At 44.8% G+C, this 18874-nt stretch overlaps 2 protein-coding genes across 5 annotated transcripts in view; one reads left to right on the top strand and one right to left on the bottom strand.

Moving 5' to 3' along the window:
* The window catches only part of COL14A1 (collagen type XIV alpha 1 chain), a 130268-nt gene extending 120598 nt beyond the window's left edge, over window positions 1-9670 (top strand). For 3 of the 4 annotated variants that reach the window (XM_075415625.1, XM_075415626.1, XM_075415624.1), the window contains exons 46-49: window positions 6251-6328; window positions 7275-7430; window positions 8770-8862; window positions 8955-9670. In XM_075415625.1, the coding sequence (XP_075271740.1) occupies window positions 6251-6328; window positions 7275-7430; window positions 8770-8862; window positions 8955-9094 (467 nt within the window). In that variant the 3' untranslated portion in view covers window positions 9095-9670. Of the gene's footprint in view, window positions 1-6250; window positions 6329-7274; window positions 7431-8208; window positions 8863-8954 lie in introns of those variants that run through there. The other variant, XM_075415628.1, reaches the window with a different exon arrangement.
* A 1921-nt stretch (window positions 9671-11591) lies between these two features.
* Window positions 11592-18874, bottom strand: part of MRPL13 (mitochondrial ribosomal protein L13) — a 37128-nt gene continuing 29845 nt past the window's right edge. Inside the window, exon 7 of the mRNA XM_075415632.1 lies at window positions 11592-11809. Coding sequence (XP_075271747.1) covers window positions 11785-11809 — 25 coding nt within the window. The 3' untranslated portion in view covers window positions 11592-11784. The remainder of the gene's footprint in view (window positions 11810-18874) is intronic.

Raw genomic sequence — 18874 nt, 5'->3', positions numbered from 1 at the left:
TTGAGCAGTGCACTGCAGGGTCTTACCCGTCGTATTTTTCTAATGATGTGCAAAGAAACATCTCTGACAATCTCGGTATTTGTTAGCAACATTAACATTTTACTGGTGCCCCAACAGGCCATTGGCATTTCACCCGTAATTTAAAGATTAATGACGCCATGCTGTGTTATCAGTCCCCTATAGTACATCATCCCAGATAAATTACTAGGGTTTTTCTCTATTGTATTTGCATAAATATCAGAGTTTGGACAAAAACAACCCCAAACACTGAATGTTCACAGCATTCATCCCTATTTTTATTTTAACTAGTTCACTAGCACTGGTTTCTATTTTTATTTCAGCTAGTTTGAACATCTGTTGTTTTAAGTTTATGAACTGGGACTTAAATAACTGGTGTCTGGCTTCTGAGTGCTCAGGAAGGAGTTGGACTTCTGCAAAGCAACATAAAAAAGCAAAGATCCAGCATGGTTTTTTCTCCCCCCCCCCCCCCCCCCCCCCGCGTTATTCTTGTAATAACTGGGTAGTTTTTTCAGTTTTGAGGAAGAATGTAAAAGCTGTAGTAAAAATTATGCTGAAGCACTCCTAGCTTTCAGAGGCTGTGAAAATGCAGTTGTTCTTCTACAGTTGTTCTCTTATGATATGTCCTGAAGTGATACACACAACTTACGGCTACTCACTCCATCCCACTATGATTAAAATACAATAAATACCTAAGCTGTCACTGGGAAAGTCACTGTTCTCACGTACAGCCTCGTCCACATTTCCTTCCTGGCTTCATATGAAAGAGTTAGTTAAACATGTGTTATCAAAAGCCACATGTTTGCAGCTCTAATGGCAAAATTCCAATGGAATTAAATGGAACTTTTGCCAGTTGAGTCAATTAATATTTTTGTTTCCAATTTTAGCTTCATCTGGATTAAAAAAATCAACCTGTGTTATTATACATTATGGTTTAGAACTGAACATCTTTGAAAGAGGACATTTTTGGTAGCCGTTTAATTTTTCTTAATTGCAATATGCAGTTCTCCTCAAAGGACAGTACTCCCTTAAGGACAAAAATAGATAGACAATAGCTAAGATTTCCTTTCGTGCATAAACCATGAACGTTTAATTTTCTTTGCTAGAGAACGTGTTCGTGATCTTGGTTTTGTTTTTAAGAACTGATGCTATCAGAGGTATCTTTAGAAGAGCGTTGGAAATGATTGATTTCAGTTGCTTGTGATCTCCATGGGGGCTGAACCGAAGCTATTGCTTATTTTGGATGGGGACAAGACATAAAAAATGGTTAGCATGAAGGGGGAGACACAGCTTGATGGTGTTGCTGAAGTATGGCCAGAGCACAAATACAAAAGAGTTACTAGAATCTGAAGCCACTCAAAGGACAAATTTTGATCCCTGAGAGTGATTAACCATTGCAGTAACTTACATGGAGAGTGATGCCTTGTCTGGTTGATGTTCTGTAAGCTATGCTCTAATGGAATGCAAAGAGGACCTTGATAGCAAGCGAAATGGGAGAATTCTGAATGTTCTGTCATTTGTAGGAAGGAGCCATTAACTATGACCAAGTGGTCTGTGAATCTGTTAACTTACGTTCATTAAAGAGCTTTGGTGGAAAGTCCATTAGGGAAGCCCACGGGGTGCTCGATTTTAACTCACGTGAGTTTTGCCTTAGGATTAGGGTATTCTTGCTTCAGTGTTTATGTTCTCTTTCGCTTGGGTAAACTTTACTGGAAATTAGACTAAAAGAAACCTGAAGCGGCCTTCTATCTTGGCCTTCAGTATGTTTGCTTTAGGAACTTGATATCCATGTGATTTCAAAGAAGGTTTGCCCTGCACGAGAGCTTCATAACTTGTTCTAGAATGAACATTTTATTTTTAGCCTGAGTAGATTTGTTCCACATTTATCATTGCTTACTGCAGTTTCTTCTGTGAACATCACGTATGGGTGTGTTCTTCTATGTTGAAAGAATAATAATAGACTGCATGGAAGGCCGTAATTTGAAAACATTGTGGCCATTGTCTTTGAAGTCACCAATTAACGTTATCATGGAGTAAGACGGTCCTTGCCCTAGACTTCTGTGTAGATTCCAGATCATTATCACAGGCCAGTCTTTTTATGGTCAAAGCAATCCACACATACAGAGTTTGCCTTATGGAAATGGCAAGCATTTCCTTACAGGGCACGTATGGTAAGAGACAGTTTAGGTGAGTTTACCTTGTTAAAAAGCCTGCCACAGAGGTAGTGAATTGCAATGGAGGAGCCTCTCTGTAAGTCTGAAGCAAGCCAGGGCTAAGCAGGTTTTAGATATCTGGAAACTGCATTTGGGGTGCAGGACAAGAGGTTTGCGTGCGAAATTTTTCTTTAAAATGAGTGGAATTCAGTTGCTGATCACAGATGATGTGTAGTTTTGGCAGGTTCCCCCAGGAATATAAATGTAAGTTAGAGCATATCTCTGCCACCTAGGACTGCTTCCTGCACCCACTGTGCAATGCAGTCCTTCATCAAAGGTTCTGGGTAGCACTGCCGACTGAAACTGCAATCTCTGCTAACCAAATGCTGGGCTGCGAACACGAGGTCTCTGCTGGGCTTGGAAGACAGTCTCCAAGAGCAGGAATCCCATGTATTACATTGCTAAGAATCCCAGAAGAAAAGATGCTGGCAAATTTCAAGATGCTGGAGTAATTTAAACATGTAAGACCTCTTGACCTTCAGGGAGATTTAGGAGCTAGAGCTCCCAAAGGCTATGGATGTAAAATTCCTGGAACTTACCTTTTGGACACTTCATAATCTGAAAGTCTAAACCAGTCTGGACAAGACCAGTAGGTACCTTGTGCAACCATGAGGTAAGGCAGGTGTACTGCAGTGTGTTAGTACACAGCAGACAGACACAAATTTGCTCTGCTGTTGTTCTGAGATCACCAAAGTGGTTGTGTTAACATGGCGCTGAGCCCTGCCTTAGCAACAAGGTTGTATGAGCTCAAGGCTACAGCTTCATCAGCCTGGTCACGTTGCTTTCATTAATCTTGCAGTTTGGCTAGAGGGAGGAAGCAGTGGTGCACAAGCAAGATAGAAAATAGGAAGATTAGATGTGAAGGAGGCTTGGTAAAAGAGTCATGATGGTTGGACTTGGTGGGAGTAGATGGGGTAGAAGGGAATGACGGTTGGACTTGATGATCTGATGGTTGGACTTGATCTTAGAGGTTGTTTCCAACCTTAATTATTCTATGATTCTAAGAGATGGTGGTGCTAGTTCCTCTCCAGCTTTTCTCCAGTGGCTGAATAGTTAGGGCATAATTTCAGGGAATTTGAAGCTGCATTCCTTTCCTACCTACAACAACCACTGGGAGTAGGTCTTGTGCTTCTGTTTGATGAATATATTCCTATATATTAGATCCTGGAATAAGATCTGACATAAGGTTTCCCTCTCCCTGGTAGGTTTTTGAACAGCTGGGCTAGAGAGCCATTCTTAATTTTTTTGGCCAGGTGCATCCTGAGGTGGTGGTGAGAACCACTGAGCTGGGGAGAACATACAGTCATGTATCCAAGCCACATCATCAGAATTGTCTACGCTTGAACATCCAAGATTTCTGGATTTCATCTCTATGCCATCATGTAAAAATCTGCAGAGCCTGCATGTTGGATGGGTCTCAGCATAGAAGAGCCACTTTGTGCTGCTGTCTGCACAGTGGGATGAGCTCTGGGCTTCTGCAGAGGGCTCAAATATGCCAGGAAAGGGCAGGGCACTAGGGAAGGGGGAGAGGAGACCCCAAAACTCTATTGACCACAGCCCCCTGAAACCCCGCTGGCCGCTTACCCAGACAAGGGTTCATAAAAACTGGTGAGATCGTGACACTGATATCATTGAATTCTTTCAGTGTGTGTGTGTTTACCTGTTTCTCTGGATAGGTAGGTAGACAGAGAGGTAAAACGTGTGCCCTGGTGAGTCAGCTCTGGGAGCTGTTGCTGGAGGGGTACTTTCGTGGCATGCCTCCCTTCGGTGTTTCTTCGTTATTTCATTGTGACCACCTTAGCACTCTGGCTTCTGTCACCTACCCTACATGCCTAGCTCTCTCCAGGTACTCTGGAGCAAGTGTGGGCGCTTAACTGAGTTGTGCGCATCAGACTCGGCTTCGTTCCGCTGCCAAGCCGTTCATGCCCGTTGAAAAGCTAGCTTTGTGGCAGCGCTGTAGCTGTGGAGACTTGCGGTTACAGATCGTTCTGAGGATTTCACCCAAGATTTTCAGTACAGTGGAGGAGGTACCCGCTTTGCCTTGAGTGTCATAGTAAGCACAGGTGAAAGCACTAAACCAGCAAAGGAGAACCCAGCCCATGGTCACAAGAATTCCAGGTCCTTGAATATCACTGGGAAGCATCCCTGGAAGTCAGTGTGAAGTGCCAGTCATGGGATAACAAGCTCATGCGTTCAGAAATCTGGCTACTGAGCATGATATGAGAAAGAGTTTGCCAATAAGCTTGGCAGGTGATTCAGGAAGTTAAGAATTATGGTGATCAAATCAACGTATTTTAGAGGCATGAGTTAGAGCCTCCAGGTCAGAGCACCCTAATGGGAAATGTTGTGAAAATGCTACGGTCGTATAATAAGTCTATGAGAAAATAACTGGTCACTGAAAGACATTAAAAAAAAAAAAAAAGAAAAGGAACCAAAAAAAGCCCCAAAATTGTGCAATCGAAGTAAATAGGCACAAAAGGGAAACAGGCAATACCTAAACTATGCCAGGACAGTGGCAAAAAGCCTTGTAGAGGTCAGACACAGCTCATAGTGCTTTGGTGCAAAACAATGTGCTCGGTATGGAGTTACCGATTGCAGTGGGGTGGCCCCTGTGTTTTCCAGGAGATTGGGCTACATGATCTATTGCCCTGGAAGCCTCCTGTTCTGCAGAAGACCTAGAACTTCTCAACAGATACCGAATCCCCTGCAATTCAGCAGACTCTTTGTAAACTCAATGCAAGCAGTTCTTGGTCAGTGTTGGGTGTTAATTGAAACTTTTTCCGCAGTTAGGGTTTGTTCTTACTTATTTGCTTCCATCAGAAATTAGCTTAGGAAGGAAAAAAATCTTCTGTGTGTCTTTGCAAAAATGAAGTCTCCTCCAGATGTTTTTCCTGAAGAGGTAAGAGTTACCTGAGCAGAAAGGAAGGAAGGAGGCCAGTCAGATGAAATTGTAGATGCTGCCCCGTCAAGGGTAGCAGCTGTTTTCTTTCTACTTTGTTTTTATGAAGGTGCTCTATATTGGCTTTGACTCTGAAAGTGTGGAAGCTGTGAAGCAGTGAGAGCAATTACCAGTGCTGGGAGGTCTGGAAAATGGGGTGAAAGTCCCACAAACCAGCCTGGATTTGGTGTCTTTGAACCATCCAAATCAAACACAGACTTTACGAGAGTTTCCAAGTCGTCGGTGGAAACTCAGGGTCTGGATTTTGTAGTTTTGACACCTACTTTAGTTCGTCACTGCATATTGTGATTGTTGCCTATAGGAAGTGTTTTATAGGATGCCATAGTGGTAGTGCAGAAGGAGGTGGAAAGCTGGAAGAAGGTGGTGCCTTCTCTGGGTTACTGGATCTGTGATCTCCATGGATCTGACCCAACGACAGAAATCTAGGGCCATGAGCGAGTGCAGAAACACAGCTCAGTGGCTGTGCATGTTGGAACATCAGAGTTACATGAATGGGGGCTTTGTTTCGGGGGACAGATTTTGACTGTGCTGAAACTCCTTTCTTGCGTTTTAGCAAGGCTCTGCAATAATGCACGATAACGCTCCATCTATGCGTAGAACCATCTTGTGCGGAACCGCTGTTTGGTGGGTGAATGTTCGAAGGGAAATTGGCTGTAGCGTTAAAATTTGACTTTTCTGGGCCACACAGTAATTTATAGACAGCTTTGTGAGGCTCTGAGGATTCTTCTGACTTACAAAAGTTGTGCCTTGGTATAGTCCCGAGGCAGCTTTCCAGCAGGAAGTGCAGCCTGGAAACTGGCCAATGCCTCTGCATACCACCTCGATGAAACCACCATGGCAGCAGGAATGCTTAAGACCCCAGGAATGCCATGTTTCCCTCCAGAGGCTGTCAGGGAAGGGAGGGAAAGAGAACCAAAGAATTCTTTATTTTTACCTCCTTCCTTCTCTGCCATCTGTTTTTAGATGAAAAATAACATATGGAACTATAATCCTGGTTAAATAATAAACACAGCGCACAGTTTTGTTCAAAATGTGACTCTGATGAGTACTATTTCCTTAGGTTTACCAGGCGAGAAAGGAGAAAAAGGCAATCCAGGTGTTGGAACACAAGGACCCCGAGGCCCACCGGGATCCACAGGTACAGCTGTTGCCTTTGAGGCGTCCGGATTAGACCACTCCGACCCACATGCAAAGCGGCGAAGCCCTGCGCGGCTCTGTCCTCCCCTTCTCAGGCTTAAGCGGTGCAGGAGTCAGTAGTTCAGGCGCCTTAACTGACATAATGTTCTTACTGTGTCACACGACGTTGTGGTGTGCCACGTGATGGCGTCATCAGTCACACAAGTAGTTTCCTTTTCCCTGTAGTAAACTGCTTCTCCAAAACCTTTTTTTTTCCAATACTTTTAGTATTTTTTTCAGAGGTAGGGTCTGGAATGGGAAGAAATTGATCTGGATTAATCTGGATCAATTGCGTTTGTTTTCTCATTGACTCAAGGTCATACCTACCTGTGACTTGACAGAGAAATGTATATAATTAAGCATGTCAATCACAGGGATCTACATTTAGCTTCTGAAAAAGCAGAGAGGGTGATACCCAGGTCCTGTTGAAACAGGTGTCAAATTGCATTGACTTCATTGGGATATTCTGGCTGTTAGTGTGCTGGTATCAAGGCACAGCATTACCCAGAAGCCGTATTGAAAGGGAGTGGGTGAATCAAGAGCTGCGCAGGCATCCAGGGCTGTCCTCCCCCATGAAACTGCCTTTCCGAATGTCTGATCCTTGGTGAAACGTACGCTATAGTACAAATTTCTGGCTAAAAGCTGTCTCTGGCAAGGAAGACGAAGCAGCGCCTAGAGAGGATGTGGGTTCCCCACTCCCAAGGAGCCTCCTCTCTGGCCGCTGCTTCATTTTTCTTGCCAGAGATGGCTGCAGCCCTTCCCTCAGCTTGCCCGGGGGACTCGGAGCTCAAGCTATCTCCTGGAAGCTGTTGTAGCACACTCAGCGCCATATTTTCCAGGCCTGGAAAGGTGGCCTCAACTCCCTGCTTTTATGAAAGACCCTACTCAGATGTTTCCCTTCTACGCAGGACCTCCAGGAGAAAGTCGAACCGGCAGCCCGGGACCACCAGGCCCTCCAGGCCCACGCGGTCCCGCCGGTCACACAGGACCTCCGGGCTCGCAGGGTGCTTCTGGCCCGCCGGGGTACTGCGATCCCTCCTCCTGCGCTGGTTACGGCATGGGAGGTGAGTAGCCAGGAGCCGGGGCGGCTGCTGTTCGCGGAGGCGGGGGTGGCATTTTCGAACAGCCGAAGTAAGATGGAGGCTACTGCTGAACCTGGCGCTAGAAGCGTGGTGGCTCCCTAAACACGTGTGTGTCCAGTGCTGCTGTATGTAGTGGGGCTGCAGCACGAAGAGAAGGTGACCCCAGGGCGGTGGCCAAAGGACGTCCGAAGGCCTGCGAATCGGATCCTGCCTAGCGGGTTTTCGTCCTGCGTTTGTGTAGTTGTATGAGCCTGCTCCCTCGCGCCGCTCTGTGTGTTGACCCCCCACCTCCTAACATTCGTGGCGGCAGAGTTTTGACGTTGGTAGTTTTTCAGACGTGTTGCTCAACTTCCCCTTCCGTGTGCCTCTGAACGGCATGAGAGCATGACCCTTACTAAACCCCAGGTAGTGTAACCTGCCACGGGGATGCACGTGTCCGTCATTAACCAGCGAACCCATCGGGAGAAAACCATTCTTTCTACATCTTCTCTGTGTCTCACTTTCCCGTCTCGTTACAAGGCCCTGGGAGGAAGTTAACACAAGCACCAAAAATTTACGTCACCCAACCTAAAACTGAAATGTGTTAGTGAAGCGCTAGTTCCTACAGACGTTGGGCAGCAGCCGTATTTGTTCGGTGTTGATGGTTTAATCTGCTCGTGAGCTGATTTGTACGTTTTACTCACCTGAATGTTTTTGTTGTCGTCTCTTCCTGTCCCCCTCTCCTCACCTCCCCTCCCCGGTGTTCGTTTCCTGTTTGAAGGCCCCATCCCTTACAATGGCTACCAGGCCCGGAGGTGAGAGGCTCCCTCGGGTTCAGGGCTCATTTGGCTGAAGGTCAGAGGTGGATGCTCAACTGCTCGGTGCTTTCCGTCAGCAACATTGACTACCACTAATGAACTTACTTGCTGCTGTACATGCACTTAGCTTCCTTGCGCTGCTAAAAAGGATTGCCTGACCCGTTTTTGCCCGTTAATCGTGTATTCTAGAGCAGAACTGGAGTAAGCTAAAGCAGGCAGACTCTGCAGTGTGTAACAAGCACAATGTTACAACTGGATGTTTGACAAACTCTGGTGGTGGTTTCCAGCTAACTTGGCTGTCTGTCAGTGGGTGTCCAATTGCTCCGGCTTATTCATTGTTAAATGTTTTCATTGTTCCTTTATGTGAATAAAAGATGTGTATTTAAAGATTATATATATACTCACACACATTATATATAAATATATCTATATATAAAATGTCAGCTTCCTAATGAGTGCTTTAATTTTCTACTCCCCTTCCCCTGTGTTAACCGTATGAATGCTCTTGGTGGTGGTGGGTTAAGGTGGATACGGTGAGCCAACCAATCAAGACATCCCAGTAGTGCAGTTGCCACATAACTCCTACCAAATCTATGACCCCGAGGACCTTTACGATGGTGAGCAACAGCCGTACTAGTTCACGGGTCCTACCCCTTACCACCCCCGTACTCCCAGTCCTCCTATCCATCACCTCATCTTGCTCAACCAGAGTTTACTCCTGTTCAAGAAGAGATGGAAGCCGCTGAACTGAGGTCCCCGGGCATTAGTCGCTTCACAAGGAGCATAGCTAAAAGGAGCGCCAAGACTCCAGCACGCAAAAGGGCGAGTGGAAACCATCCCCCTCAGTGAACTGTTCCAAAAAGGGCAACGTTTTGTGTGCGGCGGCGTTTGGCCTCTTGTCCCGGTGCCGAACCTGTCGCAGAAGATGTTTATGGGCTCTTGTATTAAAGGAGAAAAAAAACGTATGTGACCAGTTGACACAACGAATAACGGTAATTACCTTGCATGCCAGAAACTTAGTATGTTAGCGGGTTGGCGCTAGGCTCTGCTGAGAGGTCACCTGTAGATCCTTCTGGGGAGTACCGTCTCACACACCACCCAAACTGCTTCTAAAAGCCCCAGCCGCCCAGTCGGTGTACGTGGAACCATTCAGAAAAGTTCATGTGTGGGGTTTTTTTTTAAATCCTTGTTTTTCCCATTCATGATGTTCCATTAGTTTTGGGTGAGTTCCTTCACTAGCAGGGTAACCCTACTAAATTCCCCAGAGAGCACTGCGTAACCAGGTTGCCTTGAACCCAGCTAACACTTTTGCAAAGAAATGTTATGTTAATGGAATATTTTTTTTTAAACCCACATTATATAAATACACAAAAATGTTCCGTGGGAGCACACTGGTAATTTATTGTGAACCTCTTTCATTTCTGTTTTGTATGCAAATAAAAGTGGCGAGCTTTTATACGTTAATTCTGTATTTGCTTGATTTTTAACTTGGAATAATTGTACAGATCTTTGGGGAACAGAATGTAAAGAGACAAAAATACTTTTTCATTTTTCAACACTTCTGGGAAACAGTTTTATTTTGCAGGATATAGGCACTTAGTCTAAACAATATTTAGCCATATTTTTAACGTTACATATGAACAAGTGGAGAGAGTAACTACGAGGTGAGGTGGTTGGACCACCTGTGGACGGGAGATTTTGGTGTATCGACATGCCCAAGTCAAACGCCGGGCAGGTGCAGCCGCGAAGGCAGCTTGGCTCAGCGGATGATGAGCGCATGAGAAAAACCCACCCCAACCGCTCAAGGAACAAAGAGCGATTCGTGATGCTCAAATCAGGTAAGCTGTAAAGTGACTCAATAAGCAGTTTTGAACGGCGCCCTGGAGACGAAGCAGCAAAGCGGGGTGTGAAGTGGCAGCTCGGAAGCGTTCATACGTTTGAGTTGAGAGCACGGATTTGGAACGCTTCCCCTCCAGCTCTGCAGAGGCACAGCGAGGGGGTGCCTGGGGGGGCACAGGGCTGCGCTCCTGCTCGCCCCGGCCCGGGCTCCGTCCGCTTGTACTTGGCAAGGACAGACCCACAGCTTCTGCTTCTGGCCCCTGCCAGGCGCGCTCTCGGCTCACCGGGAAGGCGACGGACGGGTGCCGGTGCTGTGCCGTCTCCAGGTACCTGGCCCCAACTTCAGCCTCGCTGACAACGCAGGCCACTCGCAGCGTGACTGACGCCCCTGCCATGCTGGTCCCGGGGCTGTTTCTGGCGAGGTGGCTGTGTAATTCTCGGGGCTGCCTTCCTGCTGTCCCGTTATTTCTCTCACCCCAAACTCCCACTGCTTTCTTGGAGAAAGGTGAGAAAAGCTGATGGGAATGTGAGTGGAATGTCATTTCCTTACTCAGACTTGCATTTAAAGTAGAAAGTAGAGTCCCGAGGGAACTGGTGAATGTCCCTGCCAAGCCACTCTCCATGATACCTGAAAGTTCATGGCAGTCAGGTGGAGTCCCTGGTGACTGGAAGAAGGGAAACATTGGGCCCATTTTTCAAAAGGGTAGGAAGGAGGGCCCTGGAAACTACTGACCTGTCGGCCTCACCTCTGTCCCTGGGACGATCATGGAGCAGATCCTCCTAGCAGCTGTGCTCAGGCACAAGTAGGACAGGGAGGTGATTTGAGACAGCCAGCATGGCTTCACCAAGGGCAAGTCCTGACTGACCAGTGGCCTTCTGTGATGGTGTGACTAGATCAGTGGACAAGGGAAGAGCTATGGATGTGACCTATCTGGACATCTGTAAAGCCTTCGACACAGTCCCCCACAACATCCTTCTCTCTAAACTGGAGAGATATGGATTTGATGGGTGGACTGTCTGGTGGATGAGGAATTGGTTGGAAGGTCGCAGCCAGAGGGTAGTGGTCAATGGCTTGATGTCCAAATGGATGCTGGTGACAAGTGCTGTCCCTCAGGGGTCCATACTGGGACCACTGTTGTTAAGTATCTTCATCAATGACATAGTGAGACTGAGTGTACCCTCAGCAAGTTTGCAGATGACACCAAGCTGAGCAGTGCAGTTGACAAGCCAGAAGGACAGCATGCCATCCAGAGGGACCTGGACGAGGTCGAGAAGTGGGGCTGTGTGAACCTCGTGAGGTTCAACAAGGCCAAGTGCAGGGTCCTGCACCTGGGTCGGGGCAACCCCCACTATCAATAGAGGCTGGGGGATGAAGGGATGGAGCAGCCCTGCCGAGAAGGACTTGGGGGTACTGGTGGATATTCAATAAAAATGTATCAATTCTTTAAAAATAGTATTAAACCAAATATAATTAACAAATACCAGATGATACAACATAGACTACAGGTAGTATTAACAATATCTATTCTCAGTTGTTTCAAATACAGTAATTTTCATAATCTTTCCAAATAGATTTTCCCAACACTTGCCAAAAACACTCTGTGCAGAAGACTGAGATGCAGAGATGGTTCCATATTAGGAGAATTTTTTTTCACGGAGAAGAGACATTCCTGACGGCAGTTTTTCTTTTTTCACCGTCATTACTTCCTTCGAAAATCTTTAGGTCTGGAGGGAAAAAAGAAGAAAAAAAGGCACTTCGTTAACAAAATATATGGAAACTGCAGTGGCTTTGCTTTAAGGATGCAGTTTACTTCCTTATTCTGGTGCTTGAAGATTTTGTGCTGATCAGTATTTTCTGGATCGCCTTAAAAAGACAGAAGGAATCAAAGAAGTTTACAAAGACCTCTAAGAATTCACAGGCATCAGGATTAGTTGGTCAAGGTGTTTCCTTCTGAGCTACTCCTGCTTTCCTCGGAAAAACAAAAGCGTATCTTTAACTGAATGCAGTCTCACAATGACTTTAAACACTAGTATTCATTTCTCTCTGCTTTTAAAAAATACATAATCTGTGCATCAAATGTCAAGTTTTAAGTTAAGAGCATAGTCCACCACAACACTACTAGAATAATTAATACCAATGACTTAAAGAACAACCTACTCTGACTCTTTAAGGTCCTGTAACCCCTTCTGCTTGGATGACGAATGTGGAGAACCTTCAGAGAAGACACTGCTGCTTGCAATCCTCTGCAATCTCCTATTGCAGCCGATGGTGCTCACTCTGCCTGCCCCACATCCACCGGCCGTGGAAGTCACCTTCTCCCTGAGCCTACAAAGTTCCGGCCAGCTCACAGCATTTACAGGGACACCCCGTTTGAAGGCTACATGCAAGTCCACCTCCCTAACAGGTCCCGGAGAGCAGTTAGGGCTCTGTCCAGCCACTTCTGGACACAGGACGGCGCAGGCCAACGGTTTCTGATGTGCCTGGGATGCAGGGCGTGACCAGGCTGCCCCACGCACAGCCACCCACCCGCCACAGCGCAGCCCCCTGGAAACACAGCAGCCCTTGGGATTGCTGCTCTCATGCAGGCATCACAACAGGCCATGTGCACTGCACCTTGCTAGAGCTGAACAAGAGATGTGATGACACAGGTTCTGTAACACACCGCGGGATACAGGGGCAGCGGACTTGCTGTGAAGTGGAGTGAAACTCTGGAATACAGGAAAAGTTGCAACCTGCAACAGTAAACCAAGTTAAATTTACAATGGCGGTAAATTTTATCACTAATGTCGTTCATCAATGCAAATTAACAGCAGACAGCAATGGAAGCAGGGAGCTTACTTCGGCAACAGAGAGTTTATATGGCTGCAGAGATGCCATATGGAAATCTAATACTTAATTAGTCATTAAAATCATATGTTGCAGACCTAGCATTTTTCTCCAAGAGCACAGCAAAGTGAAGTCATTCATGCAATCCTTGTACAAGCCTGTAGGGAAAGCAACTCTGGAATTCAGCCTGGGCTATTTCAAGTGTATTATATAAAATTTGGTGAGTTTATGAATTTAAAAGAACAACTCTAAAGACAAGCTAGTGTTCAGACTGTAATAGATCATCAAGCTTCTTTGTTTTCCATTTAAATGGCATATTCTGTATTAACATTTGGACTTGCATCTTTCATGCATGAAAGAACTGCCGGAAGCATCGTATCGATTGTTTACATCCCTGCTTAACGTTGGACTTGACCATGTTCAACATTTGATGGCAAGAGCGCACTGGAAAGCCACGTCACCTTTCCTAGAATCCTGGATTTCAGTACTCAGACATATTCTACATTTTGTAACTCAGATCTCACCCCTGTGTACCAGAATATATATTTCATTACATCACACTGTTTGTGGTGTACTAAGAGAGCGGGATTTTGAAAAAAAGCTCAGCAGTGCCTTAGAAGTTTGATCACTGCATCCATCCCAGACAGGTGGGCCAGTGCCGACGGATTTGAGAGACGCTGCATGGCAAAACCATCATTGTCTTGCAGCTTATAGTTATTACTCTTTTTTTATAGGCCAACTGATCCTCTTGCACACTGCTCGAAGGAGTTGGCATTTTTCTTCGAATGGCACATTTAAAGCATCAATCTAGGGCTGTGTTGGAGTGCGGCAGAGCTCGGAATCTTGTAGTACTTCATTCTGGGTGAAAATCCTTTTTTTTTTTTCTTGCTTGTAATCTGCATTTCAACCTTCACGCTCATTGTCTTAAACGTTAAATGCATAAAACACTGGACTCTTAGTCTGCAGTCTTACAAAGTTAATGAAGCTTAAAGGCAGAATTTTCTACACTGAAACACTTGTGTGAACAAATATAAAAGTTTTTAAAGCCTTTTCTGTTGCTACAGTAGGCTTTTATGCCTACTAGCACTCGGCTTTTGGAAGCCACAATCTCTGCTTTTAAAGAGTCCTTGGCACTAGGAAGGCTAAGCCTTGAAAAACACTGCCTTTGGCAAAAGCGCTACAAATATTTTGTCAGACAAAGAATACAAACCCACAAAAACCTCGTCCACTCGGAGAGAACGATGGACTACTTGTGAACATCAGTGGGTAACTGCTCACTGGTAAGTGACACAAATCCATGCAAGGGTGTTCGTCTTTGATGGCAGCGCTTCTGCCTTTCCTCAGCAGAGCGCTGGGATTCTGCTCTTAGCACAAAGGAAATGGTATCTCCTAGAAGAGATGGTTCAGAAATTCACCCAAAGGCAAGACTTTGCATAGCTGCTTCTCTCTCTTTTTTTTTTTAGGGTAAAATTCTTGGGAAAAAAATTTTGCTCTGTATTGACAGCAGGCTCCAAGACAAGGGGAAATAGGAGGCAAAATGTGGGAACTCGCATCTCTGAAATCTATGCTGAGAGGCAAAGCATTATGGGTTCACTGAAAATATGCAACATCAGTCTGCACAGATGCCTGCCACCAAAAGACATGAAAAAATATTTGTCCCACCTACACTTTACACTGCACATAAAAAGCATTAAGACACAGTCCAGTTAATTCTAGGCAAAACAGTCAGCAAATTAAATTAACATCCAATTACGCCATGCCTCTCAGTGCTTCTCTCTCTTAACAAATACTTTACCGTTGAGTAAAAGAAACTGCAGAGCTGGTCCTCAGCTCTCATTACAGACTTTAAACCCCTTAAATTCTCCCAACTTTTTTGCATAGTCACAGCTATCAGCAGAGGAACACAGTGGATGTAAAACTGGCAATCCACAGTCACTAAACCTTACAAAACAGGTACACCTGCACATAGGTACAAGTTCGTAGGATCAGTTATTGCTATAGAAAACAGAAGGTTCTCAGTGGTCCCCACTGTAACTGACAGTGCTTTCTTCTACCCCAGCCTTTGCAGAATTAAGGTATTCCACAGGAATGTTGTCTTTTGATACAGATGCCAGCCCTACACTCTCGAACGCTGAAGAAATCAAATGGACCAAGAGAGTTTTCCTATTTACAGGGATGTTGTAACTTTTTGCTCTGTACTCACTTCAGGAAATAAGACTGAGGTCAAACTAAATCCCAGAACGTGGGCTAAGATTTTCTATAGAGGCACAATAGGTCTGGTTCAGTATGTTTTATCATCTGATTTCTCTCATACATATACCTGAGTGTACCTTTTGTAAACCAATGCTGTACAAAGCTTTTTGATTCAGGTATGTTGGATTTCAAAATAGACTTGAATTCTCATGCATTTTGAAAAGAACTGCTGTTCAGCCTGAAGAAGAGAAGGCTGCGAGGGGACCTAATAAATGCCTACAAATATCTGAAGGGTGGGTGTCAGCATGATGGGGCCAAGCTCTTTTCAGTGGTGCCCAGTGACAGGACAAGGGGCAATGGGCACAAACTGAGGCACAGGAAGTTCCGTCTGAACATGAGGAAGAACTTCTTCCCTCTGAGGGTGATGGAGCACTCGAACAGGCTGCCCAGGGAAGTTGTGGAGTCTCCTTCTCTGGAGATATTCAAGACCCACCTGGACAAGGACCTGTGCAGCCTGCTGTAGGTGACCCTGCTTCGGCAGGAGGGTTGGACTAGGTGACCCACAGAGGTCCCTTCCAACCCCTACTATTCTGTGATTCTGTGATTCTATCTCGATCAGTGACAGCTGTTACAGGTAATCATTTCAGCAGATGTTAATCCAGCCTACAACGCAGAGAAACAGTACAGTATCAGGATGGAATGTGCATGCATTCAAAAAAAAACATTTCTGAAACTAAGTCCCACTATATAACAAAATAAGCCAAATACCTCTTAAAACATCAAAATCACAGCTATACGCACCTACAGCTCACGTCTTTTTAGCCTCCACTGTAACTCCCCCAGCAGAGAAGCTCCGTCACTGGCAGCAGTAATACTACTGCTGCGTATGCTGTATTATAAATCATATAGTTAAAAACATTGCTGTCCTGTGACACTGCCAGCTTACAATTCCGTAGAAAGCAGAACAAAACTTTGATTGTATTTACTCGGGAAACAAGTTATTTGGAGTGTAAGAGAACACAGAATAGAAGGCAGATTAACAAGACTGAATGGTTTGCGTTAATTTCAAAATGGAAAGTGAGATAATTAAGACAATCTTCACTGAAAAATCCTATGGAAAGTGAGATAATTAAGACAATCTTCACTGAAAAATCCTTTAATATATCACATCATTCTCTCAAAAAGATGTCAAGATTAAAAGACAAAAGTTTGCAACTTCCTGATCTGTCTCTTTATAACTTATTCAAAATATCTATAGATTCTGAATAAAATATCGAGAGGAAAATGGTGGGAAGCAAGTTCTACCTGGCTCACTGCTACAAACTATTTTCAGCTTGCTAGTCAGCAAATACAGAGTGATCTCCAAGACAGGGACCGGTGACCGACCTGTGGCCCAGGAAGACTCTACGTGCAGCCTGCAGAATTACACGCTCAGCAGAGCGGAGAGAGGAATGGAACAACTGCTTTATAAAATTAAGAGAAGTTTGTTTCGTCTTCTAAAGATAAAGGACCTGAATACCCTTATTATAAGGCTTTGTGAATCTGGATGTTCTTTTTATACCTATTATTTGAATGTAATGATTTAATCTAAACTCTCAGAAATGATGTGCTATACTTACGGGATTCTGAAGACACCCTACATATCCAGGTGATTTTTAGTGATGAATCAATCAGAGCAATCTGTGAAATCCCACGAAAGTACAAAACCAACTTCTTTCTCAAAATCAGAGCCGTTCAGGTATATTAACAAACTCAGGAGATTAGCTGGAGGGGCTAATTCAAATATGCAAATGCTTCAGATACCATTCACCTACAAATGTTTTGGGGGTCCTGGTGAACATCAAGTTGAACATGGGCCAGCAGCAGGCCCTTGCTCCAAAGGCGGCAAACGGTACCCTGGGCTGCGTTAGGCACAGCGTTACCAGCAGGTCGAGGGAGCTGATTCTTCCCCTCAGCGCTGGTGAGGCCACACCCAGAGTGTTGTGTCCAGTGCTGGGCTCCCCAGTACAAGAGAGACATGGACTTGCTGGTGAGTCCAACGAAGGGCCACAAAGATGATTACGGGACTGGAGTACCTCATACATGAGGAAAGGCTGAGAGAGCTGGGACTGTTCAGCGTGGAGAAAAGAAGGCTCAGGGGATCTCATCAAAGCATATAAATATCTGAAGGGAGGGTGCAGAGACGACAGAGCCAGGCTCTTTTCAGTGGTGCCCACAAGCAATGGGCATGAACTGAAATACAGCACGTACCGTCTGAACATCAGGACACACTTTTTTACTATGAGGGTGACTGAGAACTGGAGCAGGTTTCCCAGAAAGGCTGTGGAGTCTCCATCCTTGGAGATACTCAAAAGCTGTATGGACACGGTCAGGGACTACTGGCTCTAGGTGGCCCTGCTTGAGTCAAGGGGTTGGACCAGATGACCTCCAGAGGTCCCTTCCAACCAACTGGTCTGCTGTGATACAATGATGCAGTTATAATTGCTTTTCAGACAAAACTGTAACTGTGTGAAGTCTGCACAGATGCTGAAGACAGAATTCCCGATGGCGAGCATCAGCCTAAGGAGCTAAGTCTCTTCAAGTCATCTCTCAAGTCAGTGAAGAAAGGCAGGGCTTCCCCAGAGTAAATACCCATTTTATTTATTCCAAACAGAGCTTAAACTACCTGTGCTAAAGTAATATTGAAGTTTGGTTATCATACATGTTAGAAGAACAGTAACTTAAGCAGCTTCTCTAACAATCCCCACCAACTCTAACGTACAGCACTTTGTGCAGCTGCATGAAACAAGGTTATCTTTAATCTAGGTCAGTTCCCTGATTCTCTTTATTCTGTTGCTACACAATCAGAATGGAAAGGCAGGAAAAGTGATGAATGATACTTAAAAAACAGCATTTTTGCCAGAAGAAATGCTCATGAAACTATGACCTCAGCCTCTGAATATCTCAGATGGCAAAGAGAAACTAACAGTACAAAAAGACCTACCTGCATAGCTGCAACTATGATGGGACACCCCCCCCCCCCTTTCCAATATTTAATATTATTTTTCAGTATAATGTGAAATGTACTCTTCCTAGGGTATTGTTCCTGTCAAAGTGGAACCAGTACACTGGTACACCAGAACAGAGACCCTTTCCAAAAGTTAAATGTGTTCACTTCTGGAGTGAGTATTTATTTCCATCAAGTCTGAACAGACTTGCTGCACAGTTCCATCTTTATTAAATTCTTGTCAGCACATTCCAGCAAAGATGTTTCCCTTCGCCTAGCAATGTTCTGAGGCTGTTTTACCTCCACAAGAAAAATAAAATAAGGCGGCGGGTGTTACTCTGTGAAGGCCAAATCTAAGTCATCACCAGTCTGCATTACACTGCAACCATCTTGATTTCAAAAATATATAGGCCAAATTCACCGCCTTATTTCTAGGCAAGCAAGAGAAAACCTTGTAATGCAGTCCTTACAGCAGAGATGAAAAATAGCATTACTTACCTCGAAAAAATAGGCTTACAGCTCTACAGTAATACATGACACTGTCTATTTTATATGTAAAGAAGTTATTTTACAATCCTTTACAGCATTTTGATTTTCAGACAATCCTTTAAAAAATATTTTCTCTTTGTTTTTAAACAACTCTGAATACTTCTTCAAAACTACGTATTTTAACCCAAAATAGTCTGTTTCTCATAACTTGTAAATGCACTGGGATTAGCTATAATGATACCATTTACAACAGACGTTACTCATCCTTTGTCTTCCAAATGAAGTTACAGACTTG

This window comes from Opisthocomus hoazin, chromosome 3, assembly GCF_030867145.1.
Source record: "Opisthocomus hoazin isolate bOpiHoa1 chromosome 3, bOpiHoa1.hap1, whole genome shotgun sequence".
NCBI classification, from domain to species: Eukaryota; Metazoa; Chordata; class Aves; order Opisthocomiformes; family Opisthocomidae; genus Opisthocomus; species Opisthocomus hoazin.
The sequence above is the reverse complement of the archived record's forward strand: the minus strand, read 5'-3'. Positions and strand labels throughout refer to the sequence as shown.